Source organism: Dendropsophus ebraccatus, chromosome 12 (assembly GCF_027789765.1).
Source record: "Dendropsophus ebraccatus isolate aDenEbr1 chromosome 12, aDenEbr1.pat, whole genome shotgun sequence".
In the NCBI taxonomy this organism is placed as follows: Eukaryota; Metazoa; Chordata; class Amphibia; order Anura; family Hylidae; genus Dendropsophus; species Dendropsophus ebraccatus.
This window is the reverse complement of record NC_091465.1, coordinates 74,547,703-74,567,862: the sequence shown is the minus strand read 5'-3', so window position 1 is coordinate 74,567,862 and position 20,160 is coordinate 74,547,703. Positions and strand designations below refer to the sequence as shown.

Genomic DNA, 20,160 nt, shown 5'->3' with positions numbered 1-20,160 from the left:
ACCAGTCTCTGCTCAGAATCCACACCATTACAACAACCCCTGATATATATCCTTCACCAGCCACAAATCTACTGAACTATCCAGGGATCAAGCCCAATTTTCTCTAATTCAGTGGTTGAAACTAACTTGAAGCTTATAGATATTTTTTCAGGAGGAAGAACAACACATCGTCGAGAAACAGCTAGATGTTAAACCCATCCTAGATGTTATACCCATCCCAGATGTTATACCCATCCCAGATGTTATACCCATCCCAGGTGTTATACCCATCCCAGATGTTATACCCATCTTAGATGTTAAAGAAGCAACTCTAACTATGTATGCCGATTTCACCGCCTCAGACGATTAAAAGGAATAAAAAAAAAACCCTGACACAAATGAACAAAGAAAAAGAAAAGTCACCCCCATACATTTCAGAATAGACTAGAATTGGACTTTTGACTTTCATTTGTATAGGCCGCTTAAGGGCCAGTTCACACTGAGTAAGAACGTCGGAATCCCGCCACGCTCAGTGTGCTGCTTTGAGCGAATGGGAGAGCACGCACTCGGCCGCTCCCTCTCCTCTCTGCTCAAAGAATGAACATCTTCAATCTTTGAACAGAGAGCGGCGGCAGCGGACAGGCACGCGCTCTCCCATTCACTCAAAGCAGCACACTGAGCGCGGCGGGATTCCGCCGTTCTTACTCAGTGTGAACCGGCCGTAAGAGTTAGCCTATCTGCTACAGATGGGTTGTCCCAAATGTGATGAAGACTTTAAACACACACACTGTGGGACACATTGTTAGCCTTCTGACATAGCAATAAAGGTCATCTGCTTTTGAAAATGATTTCAAAGGGGGGACTGTTAAGGATGTGATATTTTGTATATTTAGTGAAGCCATTACAATATGGCGCTGACCTTCTAAACAAGTAGAGATGTTATATTCCTTACAGCTTACGTTAGTAATCACTAGTACCACGTAACTAACTGTTCTTGTACTTCAGCCAATAAAGTACTGACACGAGCCTTAGTAGAAGTATACACGCCCCCAGGGTATATAAACATGACAAATTTGCCAGCTGTTTAATGTGTCCGTTGTATAAAAAAATGGATGCAGAGACAGATGCAGTTGTACACCGTCCGTTTTGATTCATTTTCCATTCACTTACATTATTAAGAAAAAATGGCTTAAAATGGATTTTTTTTTACATTTTGTAGCATTGTGCATCATGTTTTTCTGTTTGTTCAAATAAAAAAAAATTCTAAATAAATACAGTGAGACAGATAGCAAAATGACAAATAAGTCCCCAGACCCGATGCCACATCAGCGACCTTCCATCTCCCATCTTTCCCTTCACCCTATACAGGACCCTTGTTACCTTTTGCTGAATTAAGTTGCTATTGAATATAACACAATTTAAGTTTTTTTTTTTATATATTTTTTTTTATTTTGGAATAGGGTAAGGATAGGATGTATTTTTAGTGGAAGGGTTGGGGTATGGAACAGGGGAGGGATAGGAGGTTAGGGAATTATTATTCATAGGGTTGGGGTAAGGGATTCTGGGATCTCCGTAATAACTTTCTGGTAGTATCCCAGTCAACATCTAGGGCATATTGCCACAGCTTTACAATGACTATTGTTGCCACAAAGGAGGCCACTCCAATATATATATAGCAGGCCAGGGGACTTGTAAAGATGCGGGAGATGTTAGACTTGGCGGCCTCTATGATGGGGTCCGGTATTATCTCCTCCTCTACAGGCGGCTTTGCCCTCAGAACATCTTAGAATATCTCCTGTATACGTTCGTCTTCGTCCTCTGGTGTGATCACTGAAAAACAGGTGATAGGGAGCGCTGAAATACAGACAGAAAGAGCGGATATTAGAAAGAATTCTTTACTGTAAGAGCAGTGAGGAGTCAGGAGGAGCTTCATACAATATGTAACACATGGGAACGTTCTGGAAAAGAGAAGATGTTAGAGTTCTTACCATTCACATACTGGTACTGTCTAAGAATCATATCATCATCCTCATCGAAGATCTCACAGAAGTAGGTGCCCCTATCGCTGCCCACTGCAGGATTCAGGAGATGGAATAGGTCTCCTTTGTGCTTTATTTCCTTGAAGAAACTCAGGTCAGTCGTCCAGATCTGAAAGTGAAACCATTGATAAGATTAGAGAAGACATTACACATATGGGGGGTAGTAATAGCGGCAGGATCGGGGGGGGGGGGGTACAGGTCTCTGCGCTGTAATAGAAGGATTATAAATGTCACCTGGACACTTACGTCTTTGGCGAACTTCCAGACGATACGCAGATGGTGCGACATGATAAATCTTCCCCCACATGGGATGAAAGTTTTCTCATATTCATTCACTTTAATTTCTTGAACTGGAAGGAAAGAGGAAGGAAACAATGGTGTAAGTCAGCGGGCAATGAGCTAAGAGCTGGATATGAGATGTATAACCTGATGATAGACGGGATCTTACTGGGACAGGCGATAGGGAACGGGCAATCCACCGCTGCACACTGGCCGCAGGAGAACGTCCGCGCCGCTTTCTGAAGTCCTGGAGGGAGAATGAGAGAAAGAGGTAAATGATGGCTCCATGTACATAATGGCGGTCACACACATTGTCCTATGTAATCCCAGTACTCACCACATGGCGGTATACATTGTGCCGCTGGATGATCTAGTGGAAGGAATCAGAGATGTTAGAGATGAATGATGTTGTGTGTGGGGAGAGAGGGTGACAGACAGGAGGATGGACATTATATACAGTATATCCACTGTCTGTATATCAGGAGCTGTAGTCACTTACTTGCAGCACGCTCTCTCACATGGCTAACAAATTCTGCCATCTTGTTATCGAATTGTTGCACCCAGGCATGTGGGAAGTCTAGAAGAAAGGAGATGGAAATAGAAGGGGATAGACATTTACTATTCATGCCGCCAAAGAAATAGGAGAAAATTTTAGAGATTTCTGGAACTTACACAACTGATCGATCGTCTTTATTTCGTCTATAAACGTCTTCAGATACTTCCGGATGTTTTGTATTTGGGAATAGGCTGCAAAGAGAAGACAGGAGACATATAGGACGGGGCCTGCAGATACTATATGAGGGGCTCTATGATGGAGATGGGTGGAGAGTATATAGAAGAGACTCCCTGCTCTATGTATAAGATGAGGAGGAGGAGGAGGAATAGAAGGACAGAATAGTTACCTATTGTGATGTTACTCAGGGGCTCAAACCCCCTGTGCAGCCTTTGGAGGCAATCCATGGCCTCTATTTTCCCCAGGGAGACGGGGTATCCGCATATGGCGTCCCTCTCCGCCGGGGTGGTGAAGCAGGGAAAGCAAGATGTCACCAGCTCCGCTCCACAAACCAACAGGAACACCGGTAATAACCAGTATAATCGCATGACGTATGTCACAGGATCTCTTCAGCGTGCGAACCTGAGAAAGCAGAGAAATGGGAGGATTAGATTATTATAGGAGGGAAAGAAGCTTCATTGTCCCTGTCTGTCCCTTCTATCTATTTACCAGCTACAGGTTGTGACCAGTGACCCCTCCAGGAGAGGTGACCATTCTGTACAATATCATCTATATTCCCTATAGGATGGTATGCTGGGGTTATCTCAGGTAGGAATTGCTGTAGAACTACAAGTCCCAGCAGGCCCTAAAGTCAAGCAAATGACTATGCTACAGAGATAGTGAGGTGTGTGCTCTCTATTGTGTTTATCATTTGATCATATTGCCTGATGACATCACAATAGACGTCTTTGTGATGACATCACCAGTACTAGTATATACTGGAATCAGATACACAGCAGCTGCCCTGTATATGGGGACATCTCATTATAGGGGATAATAATACAGCTTCACATGGAATCACTAATACACTAATGTATTCCACAAGACTAATGACTATAACAATGCAGAGATATGGGGTCTGCACAGTGTGTATGATGTGTCCAGATCTCCTTAGTAACAATCCTAGAGAGCAGTGGGGATGGGGGTGGGATGGGGGCAATTACTTATAAGACACATGGAGAGACATAGGAATGAAGTAGGGATCACATAAACAGCAGCGGCCCTGTATATACTTATACAAGACAGAGCTATAGGGGACAGAGACAGCAGCGGCCCTGTATATACTTATACAAGACAGAGCTATAGGGGACAGAGACAGCAGCGGTGCCAGAATCACCATCCTGGGCACATTGGGGGTAGTGAGTAATCCCTGTGGGGATGAGTGTACTATAACTACACTGTAATTTTTGATCAAGATGGCGGCCTTGGCAGACATTGCTTGTAGATATGATTCATGCATTTGCCAGTTCATGTAATTACATTTGATGTCTGAGATTTGGATACTTGTCAGTACTGGATGCTGCTCTAATACTCTGCAGATATAGCCAGTATGTGTGTAGTTGCCATGGAGGAGCACAGAGGTTATACATTGTACCCGTTCTGTACTTGGGTTATGGCATCATAGGATACTGGTATCTAACCTGAGGCTCAAGTGATTGTCTTTGAGGGTCACATATATCCTTATTAGTTGTATATATCTCCTGACTAACAAGACTGCTGCCGTTGACATATACATCGCATAGTGTGTAGTCTGTCTGTGTCTTGGGGTCGCCCTAACCTGTCGCTCCAAGCGTTTAGCGGAGGCCAGGATGGGTAAAACCTGACACATGCATATGATACACACAATATACATTCTCACTTGTTTCCTACCCCATTTTTATATTTCTCTTTGTATCTAAGGCTATGTTCACACTACGTAAAACTATGGCGGTATTTCTCGCCGCAGAACTACGGCCGTAGTTTTGCGGGGTGGAAATATAGCCTATCTTCAATGGGATCCCAGCCGGAGCGTACACACATCGTATGCCCTCTGGCCGGGATCTGTTTGGAGCCGGAAAAAACTGACAAGTCAGTTTTCTGCGGCCGGAATTCAGTGAATTCCGGCCGCAGAAAGACCTGTCAGTTCACACAGTGAAGCGAGCGGCTCCGGCCGCTTGCTTCACTCTGTGCTATGGGAAGCTCTGATGCGGGCACGTGCTGATGCACCCGCATCAGAGCTCCGCGGACGGAAGGATCACCCGGCCAGTACTTAAGTACCGGCCGGGATGATCCGGGCTAAGACCGGCCGTTCCGGATGTTAACGTAATGTCTAAAGCCTAAATATAACCATTCTATACAATCTCTAAATAGTAACCATTGTGTGATGTTAAGGTCTCCTGATGATCCCAGGGACATATCTGGGTGAAACACGTAGAGACTTGGATTGAGACAGAGATATATATTTGCTACTATCCTTTTTTTGTAGTCTGGTTCTATTTATATCTATCCGGGTAATCCCACCCATAGTAAACCAGTCTATTAGAAGGTCAACACCCGAGATTTGTTGTTAAGTGCCTATTTCATGTGTGTAGAACACAATTGTTTATATACTTTTTACTTTTAATGTATATTTAATAAAAGTTAGATTTTATACATGATTCTGGGATATTGATATGTCCCTGTTGCACAAGAAACACAGAGGCGGAAGATATGTCTCTTACCCTCCTCCTCTGCGTTTCCGTTGCAGTTAGTCATATGCTCCACGTTCCGTTGCAGTTAGTCATGTTCTCCACAATCCGTTGCAGTTAGTCATGTGCTCCACGTTCCGCTGCAGTTAGTCATGTGCTCCACGTTCCGGGGCAGTTAGTCATGTTCTCCACGTTTCGCGGCATCTAGTCATGTTCTCCACGTTCCGGTGCAGTTAGTCATGTTCTCCACGTTCCGGTGCAGTTAGTCATGTGCTCCATGTTCCGCTGCAGTTAGTCATGTGCTCCACGTTCTGGTGCAGTTAGTCATGTGCTCCACGTTCCGGTGCAGTTAGTCATGTGCTCCAAGTTCCGGTGCAGTTAGTCATGTGCTCCAAGTTCCGGTGCAGTTAGTCATGTGCTCCAAGTTCCGGTGCAGTTAGTCATGTGCTCCAAGTTCCGGTGCAGTTAGTCATGTGCTCCAAGTTCCGGTGCAGTTAGTCATGTGCTCCACGTTCCGCTGCAGTTAGTCATGTGCTCCACGTTCCGCTGCAGTTAGTCATGTTCTCCACAATCCGTTGCAGTTAGTCATGTGCTCCACGTTCCGCTGCAGTTAGTCATGTGCTCCACGTTCCGGGGGAAGTTAGTCATGTGCTCCACGTTTCGCTGCAGCTAGTCATGTTCTCCACGTTCCGGTGCAGTTAGTCATGTGCCCGACGTTCCGCTGCAGTTATGCATGTGCTCCACGTTCCCGGGCAGTTATTCATGTGCTCCACGTTCCCGGGCAGTTAGTCATGTGCTCCACGTTCTGGGGAACTTAGTCATGTTCTCCACGTTCCGCTGCAGTTAGTCATGTTCTCCACGTTCCGCTGCAGTTAGTCATGTTCTCCACGTTCCGCTGCAGTTAGTCATGTTCTCCACCTTCCGCTGCAGTTAGTCATGTTCTCCACGTTCCGCTGCAGTTAGTCATGTTCTCCACGTTCCGCTGCAGTTAGTCATGTGCTCCACGTTCCACTGCAGTCAGGCATGTGCTCCATGTTTCGCTGCATTTAGTCATGTGCTCCACGTTTCGGGGCAGTTAGTCATGTGCTCCATGTTCTGATGAGACTGTTAGGAGCACTACCTGCCCTCTATATCGCCGACCAACCCCGGACAGCTCGCCCTTTTGTAATGATAATAAATGCGGCAGGCAGGCAATTTGTGTAACCCACCGATAATGTCCCTTGAAAGCGACATAAGAACAGAAATAACTGGCACCAACATGGGCGTCAGAGTGGACAGCAGCTCCAGACTTGTCTCCCATTGGGACATCATTGGTCAGCAACTGCAGAGGGAGCGGTGAGCAGTAGTTCTTTATGATGTGTGTGGCCAAGTCTGGCACTACTCAATACTGAATAAATTCATAATCTTTTTATTATTTTTTCTCATTTGTATATGTCCATCAAACCTGTGATAGAAACATAGAAACATAAAAGATTGTCGGCAGAAAAAGACCACTGGTTCCATCTAGTCTGCCCTTTTAGTATTTCCTTTCTTATTATCTTAGGATAGATGTATGTTTATCCCAGGCGTGTTTAAATTCTGTTATTGTAGTTTTACCAACCACCACTGCGGAAAGTTTGTTCCAGGTATCTACTACTCTTTTAGTAAAATAATATTTTCTCACATTGCTTCTGATCTTTCCCCCAACTAACCTCTCACTGTGTCCTCTTGTTCTTGAGCTTAGTTTTTTTTTTTTTTAACTAAAAACACTCCCCTCCTGAACCTTATTCAGTCCTTTAACATACTTAAAGGTTTCCATCACGTCCCCCCTTTCCCTTCTTTCCTCCAGACTATACAGATTCAAATCCTTAAGTCTTTCCAGATATGTTTTATGCCTTACACCCTTCACCATTTTTGTAGCCCGTCTTTCGACCTGTTCTATTTTATCAATATCTTTATTAGGTGAGGTTTCCAGAACTGGACACAGTATTCCAGATACTCTATACAGCGGGGTCACAATCTCCCTCTTCCTACTGGTTATACCTCTAGTTATACACCCCAGCATACGATTTGCTTTCCCCACCGCCTGGTTGTACTGGTGATTTTAAGTCTGTCAGAAATCACTACCCCTAGATCCTTCTCTTCTGAAGTCTTTTCCAACACAGAACTGCCGATGTGATTCTCGGATAGAGGATTCCTCCTCCCCAAGTGCATTATTTTACATTTGGAAACATTGAACTTCAATTTTCACTGTTTGGACCACTTATCTAGCAAAGCTAAATCATTTTCCATATTACTGACAACTCCAGGAATATCAACCCTCTTGCACACTTTTGTGTCGTCAGCAAACAAACAAACTTTACCTGCCAAACCTTCTCCTATGTCACTTACAAACATATAAAAAAAAGGAATAGGACCCACTGATTTCTATAGTATCAGGACTTTTCTTGGTGTTACAGTTCTAATGTTGAAGAGCAAACAGTATTTCCAATAACAACATGTCAGTAATGTTTGTAAGTACATAGGGTTATATGATGTTTTATGAAGTATTTTATACCCTAGAAATAATATATGTTTATTCTTATTTTATTGAAGAATGTTTAGCAGCATAAAAAACAGACAATCCAGCAATCGCGTAACATAACAAGTAGAGATGAGTATTTGATCGAATATCGCGGTATTCGAAAGATTCAAATTCAATCGAGTAGTGAGGCAAATACATGGTAAACATTCGAAAGCCCTCCCATCGCAGTTGGCGCTTTCTTTTTATCCAGTCACCATGCACGGAGGCCGTGAGGGACCCTGGGAGTACGCACGCAGCGCGAAAACGGCGTCTACCCTCATTGGATGGCTGAACCACATGACCTCGAATCTTTAATACTTGACTTCCGCTTCTCGACTGCAGATGAGCTTTCAACCTAGCCAGGGAAAGATCTTGCAGCAGGAAGAGAAAGGTTTTAGTAGTGTTTTGGTTAGGCAGGATTACTACTGACCCCAAAAGTCCTTTTCAGGGCTAATATCCAGCGAAAAAGTCATCTCTGAATCCATAGCACTTCTCAGTGCTAAGACTTAGATGATATAACAGCAGCAGCATCAGCATCAGCAGGTGTATTCATTCCAGTACCCTGTGTGTACAAGTGACTTATAGTGTCCCTGGTGTAGCCCATTAAGGGCACTTTATACATACTGTTTCAGTAGCCCACTAAGGGCACCTGATATATACTGTTTCAGTAGCCCAGTAAGAGGCACTTGATACATATTGTTCCAGTAGCCCAGTAAAAGGCACGTGATACATATTGTTTCAGTAGCCCAGAAAAAGGCACGTCATACATACTGTTCCAGTAACGTTCGTACAGCATGATGCGTGATAGGCACGAATAACATGACGCTCTACAGACGCACATTGGAATCATGTATGTAACGCTGCGCAAGAAATACGAAAAAAATGTGTGAACATTGCCATAAATGTTCGTAAATATTTTTCCTTCGTAGCTGCAGAGAGTGGCATTATACTGCGATTTTGGGGTATTGAGTACACCCAGGCATGCCCCCCCTAATGTCCCAGCATTATTCCGGAGGTGTTGGCATCGTTTAGGGAGGTTTCATGGGGGACTTGGTGACCTCCAAGTGGTCGAATTTTGATTTCCAAGTGCTGAGAATTTTTTTTCCCATAGACTATAATGGGATCGAATATTCATTCGAATGGTCGAATCTCGGTGCCTATTCGATTCGAATTCTCGAAAGTCGAATATTTCACTACTCGCTCATCTCTAGTGTCAATCACTAGTTAAGCGTGTCTTTGAAGCAGCCAGTGTTTGGCTGAGTGTACACTTCCTGTGTGTTGAGACCAGAATGCTCAAATCAGCAGGAACTGGAAATCCTAAAGGCTCCTACACACGTTAATCGGCTTTACCTGCCACTCGCGGGAGGGTTAGACTGTCAGTATGTAACGACTGGAGTCGTGGATCCGTTGGACCACCGCTACCAATGGCATAAGCGCCCCAGGGAGCAGAGTCTAAAGGGGCGCTCATCTTCACCAGTGCCCGCCGCAAGGCGGGATGGGCCCCAGGTTGCTACCCCTGGCTTGGCTTGCTAACTGCGGCAGGCGAGGTGCACCTGGAGACACGTGGGTAGACAACAGGACAGCAGCAAGGCTCATGGCTGGAAGCACGAACAGCAGAGGCACGGGCAGGAACAATGGGAGCTGGAGCCACACACTAAGGAAAGCATGCAGAGGATCCTGCTGGGCCGAACATGCACCGACGCCGGAGTCAACACGTTGGCTCCGGCGTCTGCTGCAAGGAGCGGAGGAGCAGGGGAATGGTGGTGGTGGCCCGGAACACGGGACGCCGCAGCGGCTGTGACACAGTATAAGGCGTATGGGGCTCTCCTGACTATTCACCAGCTGATGACATAGGGGTCAGGCGTGATTGAAAATCACTACTCAACCCCCTAATCAGCAATTATTTATCTTTTTTACTTACAATATCTTATTACTTTATGATATTTCGAGGGACATTTAATATGAAACCAATACACAAGCATACGTTTAGTAATCTAGCCTAAGGACTAATGTCAGGACCTCGTGTGCCTCCTCAGCTCTCACATCTAGGGCACATACCCCCTTTGCTTCTACAAACTACGCCCCTGTCATTAGGTCAGATTATTTGTTATTTGAACAAGTATTTACCCAACTCCTATGTTTCACTTACTTCTTGATAACCTACTAGAATTCAGGGAAATATGACAACAGCATCTGACTACACAGGGTTTTTATTTGTAGTCTGTAACCATAGAAACATATACGTCTGCTTAGAAGCTTTATTTACAACAATATTTACAAAGTTGCTTAATTTATTATTTTACATGCATTCAACCAATAACAAATCGGTTGCAAAAGTGTACACACCTTTTACATAGAAGTATTATACAAAATATATTTAAGGTAAATCAAGTTAGAATTAATAGTAGCATTTACAAAGAAAGTACTGTAAATTAAAGTCAGTTGAGTCTTTAGGGCTTCGTTGGTGTCTGGTTGACTCCATTTTCCAAGAATGTACAATGGAGACCCCGAAAGTAGCTTCCAGCACAGTGTGAACCTAACCTTAGTTGCTTAGTTGTGTGTTGAAGTAGCGGCTTGTGCCCCAAAGCAGATATTCTTACTGTAACCGAGAAAAGAAGTTTCTTATGGAGGGATTACGAGAGATGGAATCAGGTACTCCTAAACCAAGAAAAGTAACATCATTCTATATGACATTGGGTGGACTGTGTATTGTCTGATTCCTGGGTAGTAAGGGTTATTGGCTCCCAATTTCACCAGCGAAAATTTTTATTTTATTTTTTAAAGAAGAGGCATTTTTTTTAGCTAATCCTTCACGGTGATGTGACTATTAGAGATGAGCGAGTAGTGAAATATTAGACTTTTGAATCGAATAGTCACCGAGATTCGAACGAATATTCAATCCCATTATAGTCTATGGGAAAAAAATTCTTGGCACTTGGAAATCTAAATTCTACCACTTGGAGGTCACCAAGTCCCCCATGAAACCTCCCTAAACGATGCCAACACCTCCGGAAGAATGACACTGGGACATTAGGGGGAGCATGACTGGGTGCACCCAACACCCCAAAATTGCAGTATAATACCACTCTCCGCAGTTGGGAAGGAAAAATATTTGCTAACGCTTTACGAACACTTACAGTTCACACATTTCTTTTGTATTTCTTGTGCAGCGTTACATACATAATTCCAATGTGCGTCAGTAGAGCGTCATGTTAGTTACGCGTATCACGCGTCATGCTGTACGAATGTTACTGGAGCAGTATGTATCACGTGCCCTTAGTGGGCTACTGAAACAGTATATATCAGGTGCCCTTAGTGGGCTACTGGAACTATATGCATAACATGCCTTTTACTGGGCTACTGAAACGGTATGTATAACGTGCCCTTAATGGGCTAAACCAAGGACACTATAAGTCACTTGTACACACAGGGTACTGGAATGAATACACCTGATGCTGCTGCTGTTATATCATCTATTTCTTAGCGCTGAGAAGGGCTTTGGATTCAGAGATGACTTTTTCGCTGGATCTTAGCCCTGTAAAGGACTTTTGGGTTCTGTAGTAAGCCTGCCTAACCAAAACGCTACTAAAACCTATCTCTCCCTGCTCCAAGATCTTTCCCTGGATAGGTCGAAAGCTCATCTGCGGTCGAGAGGCGGGAGCCAAGTATTTAAGATTCTAGGTCATGTGGTTAGACGCCATTCTCGCACTGCGTGCGTACTCCCAGGGTCCCTCATGGCCTCCCTGCATGGTGATTGGATTAAAAAAAGCGCCAAGTGCAATGGGAGGGCTTTCAAAAGTTTCCCACGTATTCGCCTCACTACTCGATTGAATTTGAATCTTTTAAATACCTCAATATTTGATCGAATACCATCGTATCATGGAATCGTATTAGCTCATCTCTAGTGACTATATAAAAAAAGAATAGCAATTCACCTGCCCTGATCCCACACAGCTGCCCACATCCCCTTCCTGTTTTGTTCTGGAGCCGAGCAGGCAGTCCTTGCCTTAATAAAACATAAGGGACCAGGAATGATGGGCTGATGAGTATAGCAATTTCTTATTTTTACTGCATGAGGAGGCATTAGGCACAGCTGTCCATTGTTCATTCGGTCTGGCTTATCTATCATGGTTTTGTTAGTAACAGAAGCCATAGTGGTGGTGTGAACAGTGCCTCACTGTGGTTCTGTGACAATGCTTGCATGTAATGTCTAATGTCCGCACTGTCCAGTGGTTGCCATTGGCTGTTAAACTTATATACAACACATCGAACCGTCCATCCATTGAATTCCAAAGCTTCATGAGAAGACAAGGTATTTTGTAAAACCCAGGCAAAGGTAGGTCATCAATGTTATAATTCCAGAAAACCCAATGATAACATTCTACATGAATTCCCCCCCCCCCCCCCCAATACTGTATTAATCATTTTAAACAAGTGAAACAAATTTTTACATAATGTTAGAGGGGTAATAATTAGAGATGAGCGAACCTCGAGGATGCTCGAGTCGATCCGAACCCGAACTTTCGGCATTTGATTAGCGGGGGCTGCTGAAGTTGGATAATGCCCTAAGGCTATGTGGAAATCATGGATATAGTCATTGGCTGTATCCATGTTTTCCAGACAACCTTAGAGCTTTATCCAAGTTCAGCAGCCTCCGCTAATCAAATGCCGAAAGTTCGGGTTCGGATCGACTCGTACCCAAACCCGGTTCGCTCATCTCTAGTAATAATAATAATAATAATAACAACAACAACAACTGTAAAGAGTAACAAGATACTAAATAAATTACCAACCATGCTTATTTCTGGCGGCCTAGCATCACATTACAGTATAAAGGTTGTTCTTTATGTTGCATTTGCTGGAACTAAAGAAACAGAAACATTAATTGAAAAAGTTGAGTTTTTTTTTATTAAAAAACAAACAAAAAAACAACATTAACCTAAGCTTCCTATATAAGGGCAGCATAGGATAGAGGAGGAGACACTAAGTATGGGGATATATGCTATGATTTGAATCTGCTAGACGTTATAGCCAAATTTTATCCAGGGCCTTATCCTATGAACCCCTATGGCTACACTCCTGTCCCTTCGATTTTTTTTTTAGTATTTTTATGTGGAAAGCAGCATAAGTACAGCCATGACTCCCAAAAAAGCTTATGAGCACTGCTTTCCCCATCATCACCGAGTGTTTTACAGCTTGGCCTCATACGAAATGATAAAATAATGGCTGTAAATAACTGTGGGGGATGCAGGACTCACAGATGTATTGTATGAATGGACGGGGAAGCAGGATTTACTGGATCAGTCTTTAAAGGGGAACTATCAGCAGGTTAGACGAACCTAACCTGCTGATAGCTCCCAATGTGAACAGGGCACCGAGGAGGAAGGTCTTTTATCCTCATCCTCGGCGCGGTTGCTGTTCTGTCTGCAGTGTAATCCTGTGTCCAGTAAGACCACTTGGAGCACTTCTAATGATAATTAGTGGAGCAGCCCGGATCAGTGCTCCACCCCCAGTTCTCCAAACGGTTTTACTGGATTACAATGCAAACAGCACAGAAAGGTGCTGAGGATGAAAGTAAAAGACATACCTTCATCCTCAGTGCCCTATGTACAATAGGGAGCTATAAGCAGGTTGGATTAGTCTAACCTGCTGGTAGTTCCCCTTTAAGTGGGCGGGTAAGGTGGACCCACAGGCTTTCTCTATGAGGGGATGGAGGAGGCAGGACTGACAGGCTTTCTCTATGAGGGGATGGAGGAGGCAGGACTCACAGGCTTTCTCTATGAGGGGATGGAGGAGACAGGACTCACAGGCTTTCTCTATGAAGGGATGGAGGAGGCAGGACTGACAGGCTTTCTCTATGAGGGGATGGAGGAGGCAGGACTCACAGGATTTCTCTATGAGGGGATGGAGGAGGCAGGACTGACAGGCTTTCTCTATGAGGGGAATGAGGAGGCAGGACTGACAGGCTTTCTCTATGAGGGGATGGAGGAGGCAGGACTGACACGCTTTCTCTATGAGGGGATGGAGGAGGCAGGACTCACAGGCTTTCTCTATGAGGAGATGGAGGAGGCAGGACTCACAGGCTTTCTCTATGAGGAGATGGAGGAGGCAGGACTGACAGGCTTTCTCTATGAGGGGATGGAGGAGGCAGGACACACAGGCTTTCTCTATGAGGGGAGGGAGGAGGAAGGACTCACACGCTTTCTCTATGAGGGGATGGAGGAGGCAGGACTCACACGCTTTCTCTATGAGGGGATGGAGGAGGCAGGACTCCCAGGCTTTCTCTATGAGGGGATGGAGGAGGCAGGACTCCCAGGCTTTCTCTATGAGGGGATGGAGGAGGCAGGACTGACAGGCTTTCTCTATGAGGAGATGGAGGAGGCAGGACACACAGGCTTTCTCTATGAGGGGAGGGAGGAGGCAGGACTGACAGGCTTTCTCTATGAGGGGATAGAGAAGGCAGGACTCACAGGCTTTCTCTATGAAGGGATGGAGGAGGCAGGACTCACACGCTTTCTCTATGAGGGGATGGAGGAGGCAGGACTCCCAGGCTTTCTCTATGAGGGGATGGAGGAGGCAGGACTCCCAGGCTTTCTCTATGAGGGGATGGAGGAGGCAGGACTGACAGGCTTTCTCTATGAGGAGGTGGAGGAGGCAGGACACACAGGCTTTCTCTATGAGGGGATGGAGGAGACAGGACTCACAGGCTCCCTCATTGATTGGGCAGGTTTGTAGGGTTGTTAGAGCTTCTCTAATATATATGAGTTTTAGAAGCAGGACTCACAAAATTTCTATTTAGGGGGGCAATTGCTCATAAATTTGCAATGGTTCTTTTAGCCAAAATCTACAAAAAATAAATAATAAATATTGAACTAAATAAAAAAAAAATATAGATATGTTATGTCCAGTGACTCAGACTGTAGGTCTGTTGCGCTTTGTAGATCTGAAATTCGACTATATTAATATTATGTATTGTATTTTCTATCTCACCTCAGATATGGTGTCTTGTTTTGAAGCTGGTGGTTTATCAATCTATGAGAATAAAAATGCAAATTAAATATTTTATTTTTATGCTTTTTGTTTACAGCCCATTGTCCTAGATTTCTGGGCAAGCAACACTTTAACCTGTGTCTACGTCCTCATGATGCAGATCTATGACACGGGCGGAGACGCGTACGCCCGTCTTATTCCATCAGCGGATGCAATCTGCAGAATGCGCGACGGGTTATCCTGAATGTTGCCTGGTTTGAATCTCCAACCACTTTGCAAGGCTATGTTCAGACCTCGTATTAGACCGGCCGTTCCGTGACCCGGCCGGGTCACGGAACGGCCGGTTTATGAAAAGGCCATCACTGAATAGCGGCCGCAGAAAACTGACATGTCAGTTCTTTGCGGCGCCACTAGGGATCCCGGTCGGAACGCATACTATGTGTATACGCTCCAGCTGGGATTCCATGGCCAGTAATGTAACGTATATTTTCGTATAAATCATGGCTGTTTTACAACGGCCGTGGTTTTACGAAAATATACGTTGTATGAAAGTAGCCTACACCATCATACCATGGCAAAATCTTTATCCAACATTGATGACTTTTTGGGTCGGATTGGCTGATAGGGTAGAAGAAGCCCCAGGTAATGTAAGCCTTTTGCTCTCTCTCTCTATATCAGCCACATATTTTTGTCTTACCCTCACTCCTGGTGAGATATTTTCATAGATGTTCGGTGGAGGTAAATCTGCGCCTTCATTTGCCGACATTTTAGGCTTCACTTGAAAACATAAAGAAATTTGTATGAAGCAAAATGAATAAACATATAGCAGTGATAACAGAATGTATGGGAAGAAAAGATCTTAGCACTATAAATACAGACAAGCAAGTGATAATACACAATATTATTGTATGTTATATATTTTTATACATGAAAAATGGCGAGGTTTATATATACCGTGCCCAATAATGGGTATTCCAATGTAAACTTTAGAATTTTGCCTTTAGAAATGCTGAAAACAATATACAGTGGTACCTTGAGTAACTTGGTTTAAGAGCGTTTTGCAAGAAGAGCTCACGTTTTTTCAAAATTGTAACTTAGTTTAAGAGTATTGCTTTGGTTTAAGATCTCCCTGTACTGGTTAGGATGGAGAGTGGGGGGGAGGGGTATGGTCTGCATAGCGGAGTCTACAGCACTGTACCCTGACCCAGGAAGTCTCCCTCACCTTCCAAATCATGGCAGATCCACTTCCTTCCTACTTCATGCTCCCTGCAGTCTCTTTCAGCCCTTGTGTTTCCCATCTTCTCCATTCCTGCTATAATGTGCCTGCACTTACACTCAGCTATACACACTGCTGCTATAATGTGCCTGCACTTACACTCAGCTATATACACTGCTGCTATAATGTGCCTGCACTCACACTCAGCTATACACACTGCTGCTATAATGTGCCTGCACTTACACTCAGCTATACACACTCCTGCTATAATGTGCCTGCACTTACACTCAGCTATACACACTGCTGCTATAATGTGCCTGCACTTACACTCAGCTATACACACTGCTGCTATAATGTGCCTGCACTTACACTCAGCTATACACACTGCTGCTATAATGTGCCTGCACTTACACTCAGCTATACACACTGCTGCTATAATGTGCCAACACTTACACTCTGCATTTCAGTAATTGCTTATGGGAAATTTTGATTTGGTGGATTTGGATTTCAAGCACGGTCCTGGAACGAATTATGCTCGTAATCCAAGGCACCACTGTATATGTTAAATATGTTGTCAGGCTATCTATGTCTTGTTTTTAAGATTTGCATTGCTGGAAGCATCTAACCCAGGCATGTCCAAACTTTTTTCGAAGAGTGCCAAATTTGATGAAGTGAACATGTGCGAGGGCCGACCATTTTACATGCTACATGCTATATGCTTTATAACACAGGCAGATAATAGCAAGCTGGATACCTGGGGGGCCATAAAAGTTCGGAACGCGGGCCGCAAATGGCCCTCCGGCCGGACTTTGGACATGCCTGATCTAACCTGTTGTACTAAAGAAGGTTTCTGCACTATAAGAATGCTGGACTATATTTAAAAGGAAACTGTCAACAGCTGTTTAAAAGTGAATCTGGAAGCACGCCTCCTGCCTGATGACTGACAACCCTCCCTACTGTGACATTAGCACAAGGGCAACTGAGGAGGTGTGCTTGCAGGAGGGTTAGGGGAGGCAGGGGAAATGCTAAGAGGTGACCCATTGACTATATCACACTGCCAGCAGCTTAAAGGGGTCGTCCACTCAAATTTTCATATGTTGCTGCCCATGGTGAGACTTAGGGTGCTGTAAAACAGGCAGAATTTCGCAGGGGGGACCCCGCCGCGGAATCCCGCCTGCCTCAGTGTGTCAATGGGATGCCTCATGCACCTCTGCTCTCTGCCACTATCCGCTCAAAGAATTGACAAGTCAATTCTTTGAGCAGTTGAGCCTGAGGCATCCCATTGACACACTGAGGCAGGCAGGATTCTGTTGCAGAATTACTCCTATTTTATTCAGTGTGAATGCACCCTAAGTCTCACCATGAGCAGCAAAATATATGTTTTAGTGGAATACCACTTTAAGCTGCTGGCCGTTGAATTTTGCCTCTTTTACTCAGTGTGAACATACCCTAACAATTCCTTCCATACTTGTTATTATCTATTCAGTCTCCTTCCCCAAGTTCTGAGCTGCTGCTTTCCGCTGAAGACACAAAAACAGTTTGTGAGCTTTTCTCTCTCTAACATTTTTTTGTGCTTACACACAGTATTCAGCAAAAAGCAGCAGCTCAGAACTGGAGTATGGAGACTAAATAGATAATAATAAGTATGGAAGGAATTGTTAGTCTCAACATAGGCAGCGAAAGTTATGTTTGAGTGGAATACCCCTTTAACATTTACTACATCTCAGCCACATGAATTTGCCTGAACTTTGCTAACTTGTAGCCACCTGCACATGGATGGAGCTACTGTACTGTATGTTGGGAACGGCAATGTTCATGTTATACGGCTCCACTCTGAGCACTGGCTAGTTTTCCATTAGCAAATCAATACATATAACAGTGAAGACAAGTTTTTACATACTTTGATCTCGTCTCAAGACAAAATACACTATGACACCAGTGAAGACAATTCCGGCTAATATTCCAGTTACTATTCCAGCTATGACTTCACCATTCAGTCCTTGCTGAGAAATAGGATCTATAGGCCAAAAACAAAGAAATCATATCTTAGTATTTTGAGGCAGTAGAGCTGGGATGATAGACACTGGCCACTAGAATTTACATAAAACGTCAACTTTTCCAGTTTTCTGCACTTATTTGCTTTGTAGACTGGGAAGGAGTGTGCATTGGATATGGAATTTTAAAGGGCTTTTTTGGCCGAAACACCGCCACCTCTGGCCTCAGGCTGTCTGTGGTAATACAGTTTAGCTCTATTCAGTTCAATAGAATTAAAGGGGTACTTCAGCATGGGGGCTATTTTTTGATCTGGCCGGGGAGGAGGTGGCTGAGAGAAAAGACGTCCACTCACTTCCCCGGTTCCAGCGGCGGGTCCCGTATCGCGGCGCTCCGGTCCCCGGTTCCCAGCCGTTTCCTGGTGTCTGACGCGGGCCCGAGACGTGACGTCTAAAGCCCGCTCAGCCTGTCGGTAACAGAGGCGGGATCTGTTTAAGTCCGCTCAGATCCTGCCTCTGTCACTGACTGGCTGAGCGGACTTGAGACGTCAAGTCTCTGGCCCGCGTTAGACACCAGGAAGCGGCCGGGAACCGGGGACCGGAGCGCCGCGATACAGGACCCGCCGGCTGGAACCGGGGAAAAGCCAGATCAAAAAAGTGCCCCCCCCCCCCGCTGGAGTACCCTTGAAGGCTATGTTCACACTACGTATATGTCCGGCCGCATATTTTTTGCGGCCGGACATATACGTGTGAAACTCCGGCCGGTATTTACGCAAGTTGTGGCCGGCTACGTACGGTCCGCGAACTTACGCCCGTAAGCTACGTACGCTTCCAGAGCGGCGTACGTAGCGATCTGACAGCGGTCTTTTACTTGGATATCTTCGCCTAGCCCCAGACACCCCACAGAACCTTTTGGATCGGCAAATCAAAGTGTAAAAATTAAGATATCACCACTCCGTATGGGACCGCATGTTACGCTACGGGCGTAAGTTACAGCATTTCCGTCCCGAAACAATGGTCTGGTTCATTTTTTACGGCGCGGCATACGATCCGGGCGTAAGTTCGTACGTAGTGTGAACTGTGCAGCCATAGATCATATACTTTCCATTGTACGCAAACTACGTAAATCTCCGGCCGCTTATTCACGGAGCGCGCTACGGCCGGAAACTTACGTAGTGTGAACATAGCCTTAAGCTGCAAAACCCACTCTCAAACTGAGGACAGGAGTGGAGCTGTTTCTCAAAGAAAGAAAGAAGCCACTGGATAACCACTTTAATGCGACTCTGTACCCACAATCTGACCCCCTCAAACCCCTTGTACCATTGGATAGCTGCTTTTAATCCAAGATCTGTCCTGGGGTCCGTTCGGCAGTTGATGCAGTTATTGTCCTAAAACACAACTTTCAGCCCCGCGCCCAACGGCCGTGGCTTAGAGTATCTGTGCCCTAACTTTGCACCACCCCTCCGTCCCTCCACCCCACCCTCTTCATGATTAGGAATGCTCCTAGAATATTTTCTGCTTTCTGAACATTGCACAGGTGCCTTAACGATCCAGCCCATGTGCCGTGTTCTCACAGTTGATGAATAGAAGACAATCTGCCCGGAGCATTCCTAATGATGAGGAGGGCGGGGAGGAGGGACAGAGAGGTTGTGCCAGCCTAATGCATACACAATCTTAGCCGCCGCCATTGGGCGCAGGGCTGCAAGTTTAAAAGTTGTTTTTTTAGGACAACAACTGCATCACCTGCCGAAGGGACCCCAGGACAGAACTTGGATTAAAAGCAGCTATCCGAAGGTACAAGGGGTTTGGGGAGGCAGATTGTGGGTACAGTCGCTTTAGGAAGGGTGGGGGGAGAGAGAGAGATAATCTTTGAAGTAGGACATAAGGATGACATTACTGGAAACC

At 45.0% G+C, this 20,160-nt stretch overlaps 2 protein-coding genes across 7 annotated transcripts in view; both read right to left on the bottom strand.

Moving 5' to 3' along the window:
• Positions 1-1,438: 1,438 nt before the first annotated feature.
• LOC138768578 (sperm acrosome membrane-associated protein 6-like) lies at positions 1,439-3,585 on the bottom strand. 3 transcript variants are annotated; one of them, XM_069946503.1, is made up of 9 exons: positions 3,520-3,584; positions 3,200-3,432; positions 2,970-3,044; positions 2,797-2,874; positions 2,635-2,667; positions 2,467-2,544; positions 2,265-2,368; positions 1,968-2,127; positions 1,439-1,833 (listed from the first exon to the last, which is right to left on the bottom strand). In XM_069946503.1, the coding sequence occupies exons 2-9, from the start codon at positions 3,396-3,398 to the stop codon at positions 1,763-1,765; spliced, it is 798 nt and encodes a 265-aa protein (XP_069802604.1). In that variant the 5' UTR covers positions 3,399-3,432; positions 3,520-3,584; the 3' UTR covers positions 1,439-1,762. The 3 variants fall into 3 exon arrangements, with proteins under 3 accessions (XP_069802604.1, XP_069802605.1, XP_069802606.1); XM_069946504.1 differs by having other exon boundaries at positions 1,439-1,809; positions 3,520-3,581; XM_069946505.1 differs by lacking the exon at positions 2,970-3,044 and having other exon boundaries at positions 3,520-3,585.
• Positions 3,586-6,851: 3,266 nt separating this feature from the next.
• The window catches only part of LOC138768576 (carcinoembryonic antigen-related cell adhesion molecule 2-like), a 32,712-nt gene continuing 19,403 nt past the window's right edge, over positions 6,852-20,160 (bottom strand). For 2 of the 4 annotated variants that reach the window (XM_069946500.1, XM_069946497.1), the window contains exons 7-11: positions 18,165-18,281; positions 15,746-15,825; positions 15,049-15,090; positions 12,852-12,922; positions 10,283-10,716 (exon numbers count right to left, since the gene is read on the bottom strand). In XM_069946500.1, coding sequence (XP_069802601.1) covers positions 12,857-12,922; positions 15,049-15,090; positions 15,746-15,825; positions 18,165-18,281 — 305 coding nt within the window. In that variant the 3' untranslated portion in view covers positions 10,283-10,716; positions 12,852-12,856. Of the gene's footprint in view, positions 6,961-10,282; positions 10,717-12,851; positions 12,923-15,048; positions 15,091-15,745; positions 15,826-18,164; positions 18,282-20,160 lie in introns of those variants that run through there. The other 2 variants (XM_069946499.1, XM_069946498.1) reach the window with 2 other exon arrangements.